Source organism: Spodoptera frugiperda, chromosome 19 (assembly GCF_023101765.2).
Source record: "Spodoptera frugiperda isolate SF20-4 chromosome 19, AGI-APGP_CSIRO_Sfru_2.0, whole genome shotgun sequence".
In the NCBI taxonomy this organism is placed as follows: Eukaryota; Metazoa; Arthropoda; class Insecta; order Lepidoptera; family Noctuidae; genus Spodoptera; species Spodoptera frugiperda.
Genome location: NC_064230.1, coordinates 2,098,524 through 2,116,954, shown reverse-complemented (window position 1 = coordinate 2,116,954; position 18,431 = coordinate 2,098,524). Strand labels below are relative to the sequence as shown.

The window sequence follows — 18,431 nt, the reverse complement described above, 5'->3', positions numbered from 1 at the left end:
AATTTTTTTGTCGATAAAATTAGATGTAGTACACAGCCTTAACGGGTTAGAAGTCTCATCCCTATCACATTGCATATTATATATTTGATATAATCTACAAGACGGACATTGAAATAAAAATTAGTCATCTACCCTATTGCGACTAGTACTAGACTAGACTAGTATATTATATAGACATATATACACTAGAATATTGAAATTACCAAATACTTATTTAATTAATTTTAATATGACATTAAATTAATACTAAAAGCCCTTCCTCTCTCCTACGAATTTTATATTTTGCTGTGCCCGACAGGGTCCATAATAATTGTGACTAAATACTATATTTTCCAACACCTGTGTACATTATGGATGCAATAAATACTTCAATAGTAAGTGAGCTTACCAGTCGATGTCCTAGGTAGAAGCCAGCCTCCTCAGTAGCTACTATCGGCATGTTCGTCAACGATACGTGGAACCTGAAACACATATTTAAAACACCGGATACACTGAAGTCCAACAGTCCTTTTGAAACATGAATGACTGTCTGACGTTTATCCCGCAACGAAATAAGATCAGAAGATGTTATTAGAGGAGCCAAGAAAAAGAAAACGATAGTTTCCACTTCCCTCGGAGAATTTAATGCAGGAGTACAGAATGAACTTAAGCCTAAGAGGGACAAAAGAGACTGCACAACTGGGAGAAGCCCAGTCGTCAAGCACATTACGATGAAATCAGACTTTAACTAAGTGAAGTTTAATGTGTGAGCTCTTATGTAGGTACCCGATCCCGTGACGGCTTGATGGATGCCGTTGGCTTGCAAGGGTCGCTCGACTCGGCGAGCTATCCTAAAGTTCGCCGTCCACAGACCGGCGACTATAATATCTCCTGTGTAGTAGGCTGATCTAGTTAGACTTACCACCATGAACAGAATTTTACCATGAGCTTTATAATGAAACGTATATAGAAATGCCACTACACTGCTCACCTGTCTCTGACAATGGTGATCTTGAAGGTAGCCCTGAAGTGTGGCTCGTCCAGACACGGGAACGCGGAGCGAGCGTGGGTCAGCCAGAATCTGGATACTGCGCAGCGGCTGTGGATTTTCAAAATTCACTGTATAGGTATTTTTTATAATAACTATTTTTTTTTTAATTTAAACCTTTACAATCAGTCAAAGTCAAAGTCAAAGCATTTATTTCAATTAATCCTAAATTAGGCACTTTTGAAACGTCAAATTGAATTGTCCGTCAGTCTGTCTGTCAGTGAAGCTAGGCGCTCGTTCCAAAGTGTTGCTTCGAATGGAGAAGAACGAGCAAGAAACTCCATCGTTACTCTTTTCAAAAAATGTTTTTTACAATATCTCTGATACATTATTTGATCATTTACCTATTGTATATATATGTAGGAACAATGTAACGACAATACGACGTCAAAACTATGGGACAAGGGACAGGCAACCATGGCCCATAGATAGATATACCTTACTAACATATATACGTCATATACAAAAACTTGTTAGTAAATAAAACTTAAAACTATGTTAGTATCACTTCCTATGCACTACGTCACTGTGCGCTCGAGTGGCACTTGTCCGCGGAAGCGACGGAACACCACGTCCTGGGGCCTTAGTCTGATATTCCTCCCTGTAAGACTGGTCGAACTGCCAGTGCGAGAGAGACGGAGCTATGTAGGCTGTATAGCTCCGTCCCTCTCGCACTGCTCAGTGATCGACCATTCTGACACAATTGTAATAGCAGACTAAGGCCCCTGTGGCCAGAAGTTTTCGTCCAACACGAGGTGCAGGAAACACGTCGGCACTCGGTACTATCATGCGACATACTAAATTAAGTCTTTGACTGCCAATAGAAAACTGTTGAAGGCAAATCCTCCGCTAACGTCGGTCACCGGTGACCACCACGGCGTTCAATGTGTTAACTAAAAATCACGGTTTACTCACGTAAACTAATGGAGAAAAGCTCTACTAGTTTCGAGTCACAAAGGGACTTTTGGTGGTGTTACATTGTTCTCACATAATTGAACTGACGAAACAATGTAACCAAGAATTGTATTGTGAATCTGATTGAAAAAGAGTAACCTATGGAGTTTCTTGCTCGTTCTTCTCCATAGGAATCTACACTTTGGAACGAGCAAATAGAGCAACTAGAGGACTGACCGACGGACAGACATTTATAATATTTGCTTTAACATTCAAAAGTCCCTTACTGGTCTGGAAATTTCAAATAAATAATTACTTATGACTTTGACTTTGACTTTGACTTTGGCTTTGACTTTGACTTTGGCTTTGGCTTTGACTTTGACTTTGTCTTTGACTTTGATTTTGACTTTGACTTTGACTCTGACTCTGACTCTGACTCTGACTCTGACTCTGACATTGACTTTGATTTTTAATTTTGACTTTGACTTTGATTTTGGCAGAGTTAAAAGAGTTTAAAATAAAATTAAGTGGTATACTGTTGATCAAACTTACTGTCGGTGAGTGCCCGTCAAGAAGAAACCTCGTTGCTTGTCACTCCTCTCCAGTTTCGTGATGAAACGAAGACTCAGAGTATAGTTGAACTTACGACGGAGCTTTTCCTGGAAAAAAACATGAAAATATTGTATTAGATTTGTACAAGCCGTTTTCATTATTAAGTGGTAACTTGTGTAACAAAACACCCATAATATACATCAAGAAACACTGAAGAATACAGGTTGAATAGAATCTCTACAAAAAGTTTCAACTGAAATACGTTTTAAAAAAAATTGGTACCAAATACTTGGTGTCGCATGGTTCTTGATTTTATAAATCATACAAACGTATCACAACACTACAGGGGTCACTCGCTAATTACGAAACATTTCTTCTGTAAATCTGATCGCCTAGTACCTATCTACCTAATTTTGATGTTCGGTTTCTGGAATTTGATGTATTAGTCAGCAGTGATGACTTACGAGCAAGGCTCGGAACCGGTTTAAAAAATACCGGTTAATACCGGTCAATATATCGGTCTCCGCCTTAATAACGTGACCTTTATCCTAAATTAACCGGTTTATACGACGAGGGGCATGTCGGTACATTGAAATATTATTATTGAATATAATCTGAACAGCGCGCGGCGTTCTTTGGTGCCTTATTAATCTTTTTATTGATCTAAACCGTTTAATCCGAAAAAACCTTTATGAAAATAATATTTTAAAAAACACCGGTTTCGCGAACGAAACCCAATGTAAAGGTTTTGCGTACAAGTGCGGTTTGACCGGTTACTTGCTTACGAGTATAGGCTATGGATACAAGACCTAAGCCTTTTACCCCTTAAACGTACCTTAAACTCAATATAACTCTGATCAGCCTGCGGATACTCCAAGGTCTTCGCCACCTTGGGTCCGAGCGAGCCGCCGGACTTGAACAGCGCCCTCTCAGTCACATTCATGTCCCTCACGTTAAGCACCACAAATGTGGTGTCACGGTCCACTTTGAAGTCTATTGACACCTCACCTGGAAATGGGGATGAAGATATTTTACTACCATTAGAACTTTTTTTTGAGGGGTAATATCACCTAATGACTTCGCCTGCGTTGGTTGAGGCGAGAGGGAGTGTCAGACTCTTACTGACTAAAAACCACCCCGTTCCTACTCCTTCTTTAAATCGGAGCCCCGGTAACCTGTTACGTTGTCCGCAGCTCCGGATCATTAGAACTTGAGAAGGGAAGAATAAATATTTACCATGTTTATTTATGTCGATGAGTTTCCGATATTTCGGCACTGTTGCAAGCGCCATGATCACGGATGAACTAGAGTATATGCGGCTTATCATTTCTAATTATTATAAGTTTGAAATCGCTAATCCGCATTGAGCTAGCGAGGTTTAATGCTCAAACCTTCCGTGTGAAAAGAGGCCTTTGGTCGGCAGTGACCATTTGTAAGCTGTTGATGTGTGATGTGATCTGTCTATTCGTTTAATGTATAATATAAAAATAAGGCGGGTTTTCCTTCTTGATGCTTTAACTCAAGAACGCATGAACCGATTTTGCATTCGTTGGAAAGCTGCGTGAGGTGTAAACCTCAACAAAGAAAATGCAGGAAGAATTGAAGGCAAAGGCAACGGAGTTAATGCCGCAACGGAGTTCGCCCGGTTTGCCTATTTAAAATAAATTGGCTTGAAATACCTACCTCGTAGCTCTCCAGTAGTTAAGTTCGGGTGTAGCCAAAGACTGTAGTGTTTCGGTATGACAAAGGTCGGCAGTCGAGCGCCGCGCCACGGGAACACTGCTCCGTTGCTTGCTATCCTTTCCCTGGAGACAATTGGACCAAATCAATTCATCAATCTATACTATACTAATATTATAAAGCTGAAGAGTTTGTTTGTTTGTTTGTTTGAACGCGCTAATCTCCGGAACTACTGGTCCGATTTGAATAATTCTTTTTGTGTTGGGTAGTGCATTTATCGAGGAAGGCTATAAAACATCACGCTATGATCAATAGGAGCCGAGCAGAGCGGGTGAAACCGCGCGGAAGTAGCTAGTTATCAATAAGTGTGGGAAAACCATACCAACCACGAATGGACCGGCTCGACGGACGTGAAACAATGCTTGCGTTGTGTTTTGTTCTATGAGTGAAATTACCGGAGATCTAATTACCCTCCTTCTTAATCTTCCCAATCCTCGACTAACCAACAACACTTAAATTCCTAACTCCCAAAAAGCCGGCAACGCACTTATAACGCCACTGGTGTTTCAAGTGTCCATGGGCGGCGGCGATTGCTTACCATCAGGTGATCCGTCTGCTAGTTTACCGGCTTATACCATAAAGAAGGGTGCTTGTATAGTTTAGTCATCACTGCGAACTATCAGGGGCCTTAGTCTGCTATTACAATTGTGTTAGAATGGTCGATCACTGAGCAGTGCGAGAGGGACGGAGCTATGAAGGTTGTATAGCTCCGTCCGTCCGTCAGTACATAGAGTGAAAACGTTAACTTACTTGTTAGCAGCTGCCAAACTGGCTTCAGAGTCCGTCGGTGGCTGTCCAGGTATCAACGTAACGTCCGTAGCGCATGGACAATCTGTAAACAAATTAAAAACATATACAATGATACATTGATTTAGTCCCATTTGGGTGCCAACAACGTTAGTCCCATTTTGGGCGCCAATAACAAAACTAATTCGGTTATGGTAAAACATGCACAATGGTCTTTAAAACTGGTATAATATAGAGGCATGATGTTATAGACCCATTTGGGTGCAAATAACAAAAAATCTCAAACCTATAACTAACTATAACTATGTATAATAAAGCATACATCGAAGGAATCATAATAGATTACATATTTTTCATGAATGGTTATTAGTGCACTCAATTAAGGTAGCATTCATTCAATAATTTAAAGTAAAAATACTTTAGAGATGCCAAAATTATGGTCCCATTTGGGCGCCAATAATACATATAAAGGTCCCTGTTGGGTGCCAATAGAAACTTTCTAACAACCTGCTTACTATACAGATTATACTAAACCTCTCTTTGATAGGCAAGGATAATCATTCAGTAGTGGACTGTCACGTACTGTTAATATAAATAGTTATAGTATATAATAAGTTCCTCATTAGATTGTCCTATTTTGGGCGCCAATTCCATTCATATATACACATTACCTCACGGCTGTCTCCCATGGAGGTAGGTGGAGACAATGGAACGCCAATTGTTACGACTCTTACACACCTCTTTTGCTTCATCAACAGTCATCAGTCTTTTCATACATGCTCGTCGGTTAAAGGTATTTTTAATTTGGCCATTCTAAAATATATCGCCTATTTGGTCGTTGTCGTTCTAGGGCGCGCTCTACCGACCGTCACATTCATATCCGCTCAGTATAACACTTTCCCTGCGAGACTATTTTTGCTATACTTTCCATTAACTGCGGTACGAGGCGTTTTGAACCCTATGCTAAACCAGCCACGACGGTACGGCATCAATTTAGCCCCACCACCTAATTCTAATTCAAATAGAAATTACAGCTTTCGCATTACAGAGTAGTCTGTTTTTCCTCGCCGCACTACAATCGCGACATAGACGAGGTGTTATAGACCCTGTTCCGCTTTTAAAGTAATAACTTTCTACATGACATAATTTCTACGTGTCCAAACCATCGCAACATTTCCTTTTCAATCCTTGTCACTACACTTACAAATTCCTTTTTTTAAAAACTTACCAGCTTGCGGTGAAGCGTACACGATGATCAGCGCGGTAGAAAACATGGCGGAGAACAGCACCACAGTGAGGCAGAGAGCGCGGCGCTGGGAGCACACTGCCACTGGAGCGTCCCGCAGCTCTCGGGCTTCGCGGGCTTTGTCCGTATCTGGGGAAAGTAGGGGAAAATTGGTTAAAAGGCTATTTAATAAGTTTTAATATCTCTAGTGTTCGGGTGTTTCGTTGTGTAAGTGAGGTTACCGGAGGCTCAAATTTCCCCCTTCCCAATCTTCCCAATCCACGATTCCCCAACAGCCCTTAAATTCCTAACCCCAAAAAGCACTTGTAACGCCTCTGGTGTTTCAAGTGTCCATGGGCGGCGGTGGTTGCTCACCATCAGGTAATACGTCTGCTCGATTACCAGCGAGTTCCATAAAAAAATGCAGTTTAAAATTGGCTTTGCGGTTTGTGCAGTGTTTGGACAACTGACATAAGTTTTTAAACTGACATGGTCACTAATACTAGAATTGGAAGTCACAACGGGATATTTACCATGTTTATGTTATGTTAAATATGTTTATGTTAAACATGGTAAATATCCCGTTGTAACTTTCAATTCTAGTGTTTGGACAACTTTTTTTATGGGTCAAGCCCGCCACAACCTCCCATACCGCTGCCACTTCTGTGCACCAGGATCTACAGTAGATACAACCATGAAAACACCGGAACACTGAAGTCCAACGTCCCAGGGACATGAATGACTGTCTTGGAGTTAAAGAGAAAGGGTCGAGAAAAAGCAAGCACGTAAACCAATTGGGTGACCTCTCTCCTGTCGTGTCGGTCTGCCGTCCCATCGGATTTTGAAATTGAGGGAACAGAGAGTGCACCTGTGTTTGTCTACACACTTGTGCACTATTATATCTCCTACATAGTGGACTAATTTAGTGGACAATACAGTGGACTAATAGAGAGCCAAGGCCAATAAAATTAATATCTCCTGCTTAGTGGACATAAAGGTGAAAATTGACTGAAAGATTTCAATAGAACTTACCCGCCAAAAATGCGACATCGTCTAAATCCTGATCGACCATGTTCCGCCAGGCAGCTGCTAAAACAAAACCAATTTTTATGTTGGAATTCTTAATTAGATATCACACAAACGACAGATGTGTTGTTAGGAGTTGTACATAGTCGCGATTTGAAATATAAATTATTTATGTTTTTATTGTAACTTTCGTGAGACATACTAAATTAATTATTATGTTATCGGCTTACTCAGTAGCAGCGTGACAATCGCCGCGTCGTGTGTCGCGAAATGCTGCTCATGAATATGAGCCTCTAGCATGGCTTGAAACTAGTCGAGTTCCTCGTCAAAACAGTACGTGAGTAAGCCATAATAATTAATAAATTATTTATTTCAAATAGACCAGGAAGGCACTTTTGAACGTCGAAGCAAATATAATAATATTAATAACGTCTGTCTGTCGGTCAGTCCTCTAGTTGCTCTATTTGCTCGTTCCAAAGTGTAGATTCCTATGGAGAAAAACGAGCAAGCAACTCCATAGGTTACTCTTTTTGTCGTTAGTTACTACTCTTTTTTTCCTGTCTGATATTTTTTCATTACCTAACTGACGGACTAAATATATTTTTTCCTTTGACCTTCAAAAGTGCCTTCCCGGTCTATTTGAAATGGCTAATCGACATACAGGCATTTTTATATTATAATTTTTGCTTTGACGTTCAAAAGGTCTATTTCGAAATGAATAATTATTACTTTTGACTATTTTAATGTCCATAAATGTGGAAAAAGACCAATGGGCAGGAGTCCGATACGTTGGTCGGACCAAATCCGTGCCACACTGGAGATTACACGTCCACATCGCCGAAGATAGAGCAACATGGCGAAATATAGTCAACCAGAGAGTTATTCGTCGGGGTCACGACCCTCAGCATTGAGGATAAACGACGCAAGGAGGAATGTCCATAATAATGTTACCCTTAGCAGATCCGTTTCTGTCGGCTTTGTACTTGCCGATGGGCTCCATCTGTATGCCGTCCATCTCACGCCGACCGCGGCATGCCGACGATCACCTGCACACAAACATAAGATAAATGATTTTTCCATATATTTATTTAAAACACTCACACACAAAAAAAAACATTTAAAAATATAAAAATCAATAGCCCACCAGTAAAGGTAGAAATCCAAGCTACCAAGTCACGGCTCAAGAGAGAAGAATTTCCTTACAATACGCGCCGTGTCCAGAAGTATTGCCTTCTGCATCAGGCTCTTGATCCAACCGTCAAACGTTGGTCTACTCAGGTGCTGGTCGAGGCTTTTGGCTATGAGGCCATTAGCAGATACGACTATCGGCACAATAATTGCTGAATCTACATGCCACATGTCGACAACCTCATGAGCTAAATCAAGATATTTACTGGCTTAGATAAATGATTTATTATTAAGAGAGTTATGCTTCGGTACTGGTATGCCAATTCAACCGGAATGATACCACGGCCGAGTAGAAAACCGACGTGACGCTTGCGTTGTGTTTCGTTGTGTGATTGAGGTTACCGGAGGCCCTATTCCCCTTCCCAATCTTCCGCCAAAAGGCCGACAACGCACGCGCACTTGTAACGCCTCTGGTGTTGTGATATAAACTGATAAACAAGCAGACGCATACCCTGAGGGTAAGTAATCGCTGCCGCCCATGGGCACCCGAAATACCATGGGCGTTACAAGTGCGTTACCGGCCTTTTGAATGTCAGGAATTTAAAGGTTGTTGAGGAATCGGGGATTAGAAATATTGGGTCTCCGGTAACCTCACTCACACAACGCAGGCGTTTCTTCACGTTGGTTTCCTCCTAAAAAAAACAAAACGTAAAGAAACCATAGCTGAAATATTTAATTTTTGATCATCTTTTAAGAAGAATAAACCTTAAAAAACCTTTTAAAAAACTACTTTAAGATAATATTTCAAACAAACACACTTCATAACTGTACAAAAAAAAGAAGAAAAGAAAATTTACGAAAAACTCTATCTCTATACAACTTTGAACCCTTTCCAATTGATCATAAAGTTCAATTTAGTTCATTTTCATCCCCCTAAAGACCCAAACGACCCCTTGTTGTTCTTTGCAACAGGAAATGACGTGTGCAAACTGCAAACTAAAACCACAGACTATACAGGCTGTAGTGGAAACTATCTCACCAGATTTTCCCGCAAGCGGCGCTAGTGGGAACACTGGTAATTTAAATGATAAATTATATTTATTTTGCAATTTAGGTTACAATGTAACTCTTTTACACGTCAATCTCTTAAATAACTAGATGAGGCCGGTATATATCCTATCGGACTACTCTGAGAAGAAATGCCGAAACAAACTCAGAGGTACTCAATTAAAGATGTCGGAGAAAAGAGATTTAGTTCTGTTGCCCAAATAAAGAATTTGTTTGTGTCAGACCATTGCATATAATATATAATTCTTGGACACACTAAAAATAAAGCAAAGTGTAAGACAATAAGTGTGGGAGAGCCCTGCTTCTGCACGATTCTGACGATTGGGCCGGCTCGACCGGAGTGATACCACGGCCGAGCAGAAAATTGACGTGAAACAACGGTTGCGTTGTGTTTCATTGTGTGAGTGAGGTTACCGGAGGCCCAATTCTCCCCTTTCCAAACCCTGATTGCCCAACAACCACTTGTAATGCCGCTGGTGTTTCAAATGTCCATGGACGGACCAGATGATCAGTCTGCTCGTTTACCGGCTTATACCATAAAAAATAATAAAAAAACATCAGCCTAAAAATGTCCTCAGTTTCATAACACACTGTAGAGAGCAGGGAAGTAAAATTACTCGATTATCCTCAACTCATGGGTCCCATAGTGCACTTCTGTGTCGCTTTGAACGTTTTCACCGGCGCCGCCTGAATGCACCCTTCGACACTCGTTGCGTTTTAAAAAGTACGTTTTGCGAGAATAAATTGTGCGGTTGTTTGTGAAAAAAATGGCGGTTTGTTTTATTTATTTTTATTTATATGAGGGTTTTGTTTCGTGAGCTGTGTCGTGAAGGGAGAGTAAGTAAATTCATTTCTTTAGTAATGTTATGGGACTTGTTATAAAATTATCGAGAGCTGGAGACAGTGCATTGTTCTGTGGACCATCGATAAGAGAGAACAGAAGAGACCCTTTTTTTGACGGGGGAAAATCATCCAATGACTTCTTCCGCCTTGGGCGAGGCAAGAGAGAGTGTCAGACTCTTACTGACTAAAAACCACCCCGTTCCTTCTCCTGCTTTGAGCCGGAGCCCCGGTAACCTGTTACATTGTCCGCAGCTCCGGCTCCAATAATACCATGGGTCTTGTAACAAAATTCGAAGTAGCCGGAGACAGTGCAGTGCAGTGCTGACTGCACGGTTGGTGCGGTGGCTGGGCAACTGGCTGCCGCGCAACGGGTAGCGGGTTCGATTCCCGCACGGAACAACTCTTTGTGTGAACCACAAATTGTTGTTTCGGGTCTGGGTGTCATGTGTATGTGAACTTGTATGTTTGTAAATGTAAACGCACCCACGACACAGGAGAAAATTTTAGTGTGGGGCAACGTTTTTAAAAAAAAAGAAAACAAAAAAAAAATTGCACTAGGTGTGCTATGAATGAATGAATGTCTAAATTATCAGGATTGGACATAATCACATCGCTTGACAGGCTTTTTTATGGTATAAGCCGATAATCGAGCCGACGGATCCACTGATGGTAAGCAATCGCCACTCGCAGCCCATAGTCACCAGAGGCGTTACAAGTGCGTGACCGATCTTATGAGGGTTAGGAATTTAAGGATTTTTGGGGAACCTGGGATTGGGAAGATTAGGAAGGGCCAATTATTTAATTAGGGCTCCGGTCACCTCACTCACACAACGAAACACCATGCAAGCGTTGTTTCATGTCGGTTTTCGGTGAGGCCGTTGTATCACTCCGGACGAGGCGGCCCAGCAGTTTCGAAGCATGCGAAACAACGATTGCGTTGTGTGAGTGAGATTACAGGAGGAACAATTACCGTCCTCCCCAATCAGTCCAATCCCCGATTCCCCAACAACCCTTAAATTCTTAACGTCCAAAACGCCTGCAACGCACTTGTAACGCCTCTGGTGTTTCGGGTGTTCATGAGTGGCGGCGATTGCTTACCATCAGATGATCCGTCTACTCGTTTACCGGCTTATACCATAAAAAGAAGGATCAAAAACCTCTCTCTCATTTCACGCACAATATTTTTTTAAGTGCGAAACTAAAAACAAACTTCAATTAAAAAGCTTTATGCAGGCAATGGCACGGAAGTCATTCAGCCTCCCCTCTACTCTTACCTCCACTCTAGTGCAACGCAACGCGTTAATTATCTGTGGTGCAATGGCGCCCCTCTAGTTTTCCCGCCCTTTCTACTTTTAATCCGTAGACATCGTTCCCCGGTGCCCCATTAAGGGATGCAAGGAGTCTTTGTTTTCTTATAAAATCATAATACTACTTTTTATTTTGTCGTAGTCGGTTAAAAATGGGTGTCATAATACTTGATGTGGTTTGTCAAAAGTAATTGTATGAATGATTTTTAGGCTTCCGTAGCCAAATGGCACAAAACGGAACCCTTATAGTTTCGTCATGTCTGTCTATCCGTCCGTATGTCACAAGTTTTTTTTTACTATTGACAGTTACTGAACAAGAAAGTTAAAAGGATATTTTTCTTTTATTTTTAGAAAATCCTTGCCCCACACTAGGATTTTCTCCTGTGTCGTGGGTGCGTTTACAAACATACAAGTTCACATACACATGACACCCAGACCCGAAACAACAATTTGTGGTTCACACAAAGAGTTGTTCCGTGCACAGCACGGTAACCGGTTGATCAGCCATCGCACCGACAGTGCAGTCAATATTGGAAGTTTTTTTTTATGAGGGGTAAAATCATCCAATACCTTCTCTCGCCTTGGGCGAGACGAGAGGGAGTGTAAGACTCTTACTGACTAAAACCCCGTTCCTACTCCTGCTTTTCGAGCCGGAGCCCCGGTAACCTGTTACGTTGCTCACAACTCCGGAAAATAAGTCCTTAATTAAAAACGGTATAAAAATTGCCAATATCCCGTCTAGTCAAAACGGAAATTGCAAATTTTCTCTCTCAAACATTTTTAATTTGGGCTGTTAACTGTTTTATTACACATGTCTCTTTGCAACATTACGTGTGGGAGAGCCATGCTTCGACACGAATGGGCCGGCTCGACCGAAGTTATACCACGGCCGAGCTGTACACCAACGTGAAACAACGCTTGCGTTGTGGTTCGTTGTGTGAGTGAACCGGAAGCCCAATCACCGCCCTTCCCATTCCCCGATTCCCGTATAAGCCGGTAAACGAGCAGACGGATCATCTGATGGTAAGCAATCGTCGCCGCCCATGGACGCCCGCAACACCAGAGGCGTTACAAGTGCGTTGCCTGCCTTTTGGAGGTTAGGAATTTAAGGATTGTTGTGGAATCAGGGATTGAGAATATTAGGAAGGGTGTAGTGTAATTGGGCCTCCAGTAACCTCACTCACACAACGAAACACAACGCAAGCGTTATTTCACGTCGGTTTTCTGCTCGGCCGTGGTATCACTCCGGTCGAGCCGGCCCATTCGTGCCGAAGCATGGCTCTCCCACACTTGTATTCTGTATTGTCACCTTACAAATATAATCATGTAAAGTGCCTCAACAGATAATATAAATAAAGTACCTAAGTAACAAATAGGTACTTAAGCAAATAGGTATGTAGTTGCTATTTACAAGAATTATTTGATTAAACCTCTTAATCGTATTAGTTTTCTACTTATTTATACAAAGTTTCCATTCTAATTTACATTTAAAACGCTGTTTATTCATGTTTTAGTCAATAAGTGTGTAAAAATGTGCAATTTATCTTGAAAGAACTACGCATCGGTCAGAGTAAGGAAGTAATGTGTTTTTGTTGTTTATTTTCATTCAGTTTATAGCTTTAAACAAGCTTTATTACACCTTATATTAAAGATAAATAAATAATAAACATAATCAACCATTTACCTATTCATAATTCATAGAAAACAATTAAAAATTAAAATAAAATTGGTTTACAAAATTGCGCCAAGTAAATTCCATCGTCCATTTTGCAAAATGTCTACCCCAAATCTATTGGCAAAGGTACACAAAACATACAGCCTATACAAACAATCGGACGCATTCTCTTTTCGAAAATGTCTAACCAACCTCCTTACATCGATAGAAGAAAAAAAATAAAAGGAATCATTTAAAAAAAAACTCACCGCTTTAGCTTTGCCGCGTATTTTAATGGACACACAACACTTATTTTATTTCACAAAAAACACTTAAATTATATATTTACGAAGAGAATTATTATTATTTTCTACACAAACACAGATATTTCGTTGATTTTTCACGTCACGTTGTGTTACTGGGGGTGCCGGAAAAATAATGCCAGAGAAAATCGATTACCGGCTTCAGCCAAGCGAGGGAAAGAGATGGGCTTATACGAAAATGTGGAAGTTAGAGAGGGAGGGAAGATAGGGTGTTTGTGTGTGAAGGGTGGGCGAGATGTGTAGTAGTGTGCGTAACATCCCCGTAAATGGGGTTCATTTTTTGAACCGCTACTATTGGTTCGATGTTCGAGTTTTGTAATTATGGAAAAAGTGAGAATTCACAATAGGCATGTTTCCTACTAGTCAAATTGTGATACTTTTTTCGAAAAGTTAAAAACAATATTTGTCTATGAACTCTGTTGCTATTACTGACGTCATGATGTTTACGTCAAATAGAAGATTTATTTGTAGAAATTTAGCTAGAAAAATTCGAAAATTAAGTAGATCATCAAAACTATGCATGAAAGTGTGAATATTTTAAAATATTTTATTGTATTGAAAAGTCAAAATACTTTATTTTTGACTGAAGAAACTATCGAATTGTGACACTTTTTTTAAATCGCCTGACCTCCTTATTTCTCTGTTGCTAACTGCTAGATGTGAATAGGGTAGATGAACTCCCGCTCCGATTCGTTTTATCTAAGTATTGTTATCTTATATGACAAACTGCACTTTGATTCTTAGGGACACCTAAGAATAATATACCGTTAATTTAATTTTATTTAGCTTATTATTTAGATTTAAGTATCTTTACGCTAGGTATCTATGTATATATATTACTTTACTATTATAAAGCTAAAGTTTGTTTATTTGAACGCACTAATCTCCGGAACTAGTGGTCCGATTTGAATAATTCTTTTTATGTTGAATAGCACATTTATCGAGGAAGGTTATCTATAGGCTATAAAACATCACGCTACTATTAATAGGAACCGAGCAGAGCGGGTGAAACAGAGCGGAAGTAGCTAGTACATTATTAAAAATAACGAAACTTATAGGTTGGTGATAACCAAAATCTCGTCCAGTATCTTAATTTAAGAGTTCCTTAAATTTTTTCAAAAATGGGACAAGACTCTCTCCCTATCTCATCATTTCTCACCCAAATCTCACGACTCGCCCACTCCAATAGTAGGGCGCTAGTTATTTCTCTACTATGTGGATCAGTAGGGATGCAAGAGGGTGCACTTTGCTCTCTACTCTACAATAGTAGGTACTGTGCTGTGAGCACGGGAGAACTATGTAGGTAAAGTGTTGGACAATAGGAATTACGAATAATAGGCCCTTTATAATGAAAGATTATGATATACTTACAGTAAAATTTAAGTTGTAAAAAGCGATGTTAATTAATCAAATACTCAAATAAATTTCCATGCGTTTAGGCGTTTTTGCCATACATACCTATTATTGGAAGCAAGTATAACAAACAGCTCACACATAGGACCCATTTAGATTTAAGTAAAATTTTCGTGGTGTTTGGCGACTGGGCTTCTCCCATTTGTGCACTGGGCTTCTCCCATTTATCCTTAAGTCTTTTACTGCCAATAGAAAACTGTTGAAGGCAAATCTGGTGACCACCACGGCGTTCAATATGTTAAGTCATTCTATCTCCTGCATTAAATTCACCGAGGGAAATGGAAACTATCGTTTTCTTTTTCTTCTCTAATAATATCTTCTGATTTATTTCGTTGCGGGATCCAAGACAGTCATTCATATCCCTGAGACGTTGGACTTCAGTGTTCCGGTGTTTTCATGGTTGTATCTACTGTAGATCCTGGTGCACAGCGGTAAGAGAAGTTGTGGCGGACTTGTCCCAATAAAAAAATGCAATTTTGTTTTTCTTTAAACTTTTGAAGGCAAATCCTCCGCTAACGTCGGTCACCGGTGACCACCACGGCGTTCAATGTGTTAACTCAACATAAACGTATTTTTAACTACTTACGGTACCACACCAAGTAAAATCTATTAAATTCGCGGCTCTTCTCTTGTGGTCAAATTAAATTTACTTTGATTGCTCTCCAGCCTCCTAACTACCTTTATATTTACTTACAGATATAAAACTCATACCACAAAAAGAAGACAAACAAACACACGCTTAATAATATTAGAAAAATTAAAATAAGCTAAAAACCAGAACCTTTAATTTCTTTCTACATCAACAATTTCTAAAAACTATTGCAAGAAAACATACCCATAGTTTGAACTACATCGACAAATTCTTAACGAGATAAGTAACGGGGATCAACACACCCTTACAAAGTACAGGGGTGAGTACTAAGGGTTGATATTTCGACACCATGTTATATGCTCTTTGCGAATTGTTTACCGTGTAGCATTTGTAAGACAAATTCAAAGCGTCCTGTTTCAAACGCTATCAATAGCTATATACTTTTTTTATGTTAAATGGGCCGACGTTTGGCCGCTATCTCGCCTGATGGTAAGTGATGATGCGGCCTACGATCGAGCACGTCTGCCCATAAGCAACCTATTCACTCGGGCTTTGAAGACACCCAGGTTATACCCATCAGGAAACACAGACTCCGGCAAGGAGTTATACTCTGTACTAATATTGTTTTTTTTTGGGACAAGCCCGCCACAACCTCCCACACTGCTGCAACTCCTGTGCACCAGGATCTACAGTAGATACAACCATGAAAACACCGGAACACTGAAGTCCAACGTCCCAGAAACATGAATAACTGTCTTGGATCCCACAACGAAATAAATCAGAAAATATTATTAGAGGAGAAGAAAAAGAAAACGATAGTTTCTGTACTAATATAATATAAGGTGTTCTAAAAGTATCTGCCACGGCTTTAATGGTAGATAGTGTAGTTTTCAAAAATTACAATAGTGAAGAAATTTCGTACCCCGGAGCAGTTAATTCAATTTGAGAACATAAAGAAGTTAAATAAACATTGACTCTACTCTGCATAACGTGGTTCACAAATACGCACTATGCGTCGCTTCGTCAATGAAAACAATTGTTTTCATGCTTGGCTTGCCTGGCATTGGCTAAACGACAGAGACAGTGAAAGAGATAGCTCTTTCATAACAAACTCATACTTAGATTTTTAAATACGGCATTATAACAGCCGCACCGCATGTCCGTAACATTCCTAGACAACCTACAACATTACAGCTCTTTTGTGGTCAAGGAACATGGAGTTGTTCACACAGAATTTAATACTTGATTAAATTAATTATTTACTCTGTTTAAAAATCGATTTTCGTTGAAATACTTAGTTGTATTATGCGTCTGTGGACGAGTACGGTACTACATGTAGTTTCATTTAAATTATTAGAGGAGAAGAAAAAGAAAACGATAGGTACCAATATAATATAAGGTGTTCTAAAAGTATCTGCCACGGCTTTAATGGGAGGTAGTGTTGTATTTGAAGATTACAATAGTGAAGAAATTTCGTACCCCGGATCAGTTAATTCAATTTGAGAACATCTTCTGTGGTCAAGGAACATGGAGATGTTCATACAGAATTTAATACTTGATTAATTTTATTATTTATTTTGTTTGAAAATTTCCATTTTCAATTTTCGTTGAAATATTTAGTTGTATTACGCTTCTGTGGACGAGTACTACTTGTAGTTTCATTTAAATTATATGAGTGATCTCCATATTGTATACTCTTCGGGGATAAAAGGTGTGACGATATTCTCTTGCAAAAAATCATGCCAGGCCTTATAACAAGCTGCGGACTACCTAGCGCATTACCAGGGCTCCGGCTCGAAAAGCAGCAGTAGGAACGGGGTGGTTTTTAGTCAGTAAGAGTCTGACACTCCCTCTCGCCTCGCCCAAGGCGGGCGAAGTAATTGGATGATTTTACCCCTTCAAAAAAAAGCGTTATTTCACGTCGGTTTTCTGTGAGGTCGTGGTATCATTCCAGTAGAGCCTCAGCATTCCTCTTCCACACTTAGAAACACATTTGGGACTTACTTATAACGTAAATTGTGAAAGTGCGTGTAGGTACACTGAAAGTGGCATTACGTGTCGTAATATACACCTTTGCCTATCTCTTCGGAGATAAAAAAATCATGCCAGTCCTTAACGCAATAAATAATTTAGCCCCAAACACCTTTATTAGGGTTGAAATCATTAATGTTTCAGAGGGTCGTCTGAGTAAATATATTACGCAATGTTGGGTCATTTATTTTGGGCACAAATGTGAGAATGAAATATCGCCCGATTACGAATGTATGGGTTTCTGTTATTATTTTATTATTACAAGATATTGAATTAGATATGTTGAGAATTTAATATGTTATTCTGTAAGACAAAATAATTAAGTTAAATAATTAATTGACGGTTTTAAGGCAATGGTCTAATTATTTATAAAGATATATTTTATAATAACTATCGTGAGACATACTAAATTAACTAAAAATCACGGTTTACACACGTAGTTAATGGAGAAAGGCTCTATTAGTTTCGAGACACAGATGAACTCTTCATCATGAGCAGCGTGCGAAGATGCGGCGACGTCTCGCAGCCTACTTTTCTCCATTTATATTATGTGAGTAAACTCTAATTTTTAGTTAGATATATTTCTTTTTTATTTTGTCCATTACACCATAAATTAAAAATGACAACATGTACACTACGTGCGAATGGGAATCAAGCGCCTCAGTCGTTGCTTTAAGAGACTATCGTCTGCTTTATTTTCAAATTCCTTGATAAATATCTAAAAATAAGAATAAATGAACAATAAAATCATTTTAACATTAAAAATCTTTGATTATTTTTTACTTTTGAATAATCAGTAACTTTAGCATTGATTACTGAACTAAAAATTTTACTGTCAAAATCAAAATTTCAATTCTCAAT

The 18,431-nt window shown here is 39.6% G+C and overlaps 1 protein-coding gene across 1 annotated transcript in view; it reads right to left on the bottom strand.

Annotated features, from left to right (window-relative positions):
* Positions 1-13,664, bottom strand: part of LOC118281251 (thyrotropin-releasing hormone-degrading ectoenzyme) — a 38,490-nt gene extending 24,826 nt beyond the window's left edge. Inside the window, 10 exon segments of the mRNA XM_050700996.1 lie at positions 389-461; positions 971-1,078; positions 2,474-2,580; positions 3,309-3,481; positions 4,157-4,278; positions 4,964-5,045; positions 6,189-6,335; positions 7,218-7,274; positions 8,163-8,257; positions 13,481-13,664. Of these exon segments, the coding sequence (XP_050556953.1) occupies positions 389-461; positions 971-1,078; positions 2,474-2,580; positions 3,309-3,481; positions 4,157-4,278; positions 4,964-5,045; positions 6,189-6,335; positions 7,218-7,274; positions 8,163-8,226 (933 nt within the window). The 5' untranslated portion in view covers positions 8,227-8,257; positions 13,481-13,664.
* Between the last annotated feature and the right edge of the window lie 4,767 nt (positions 13,665-18,431).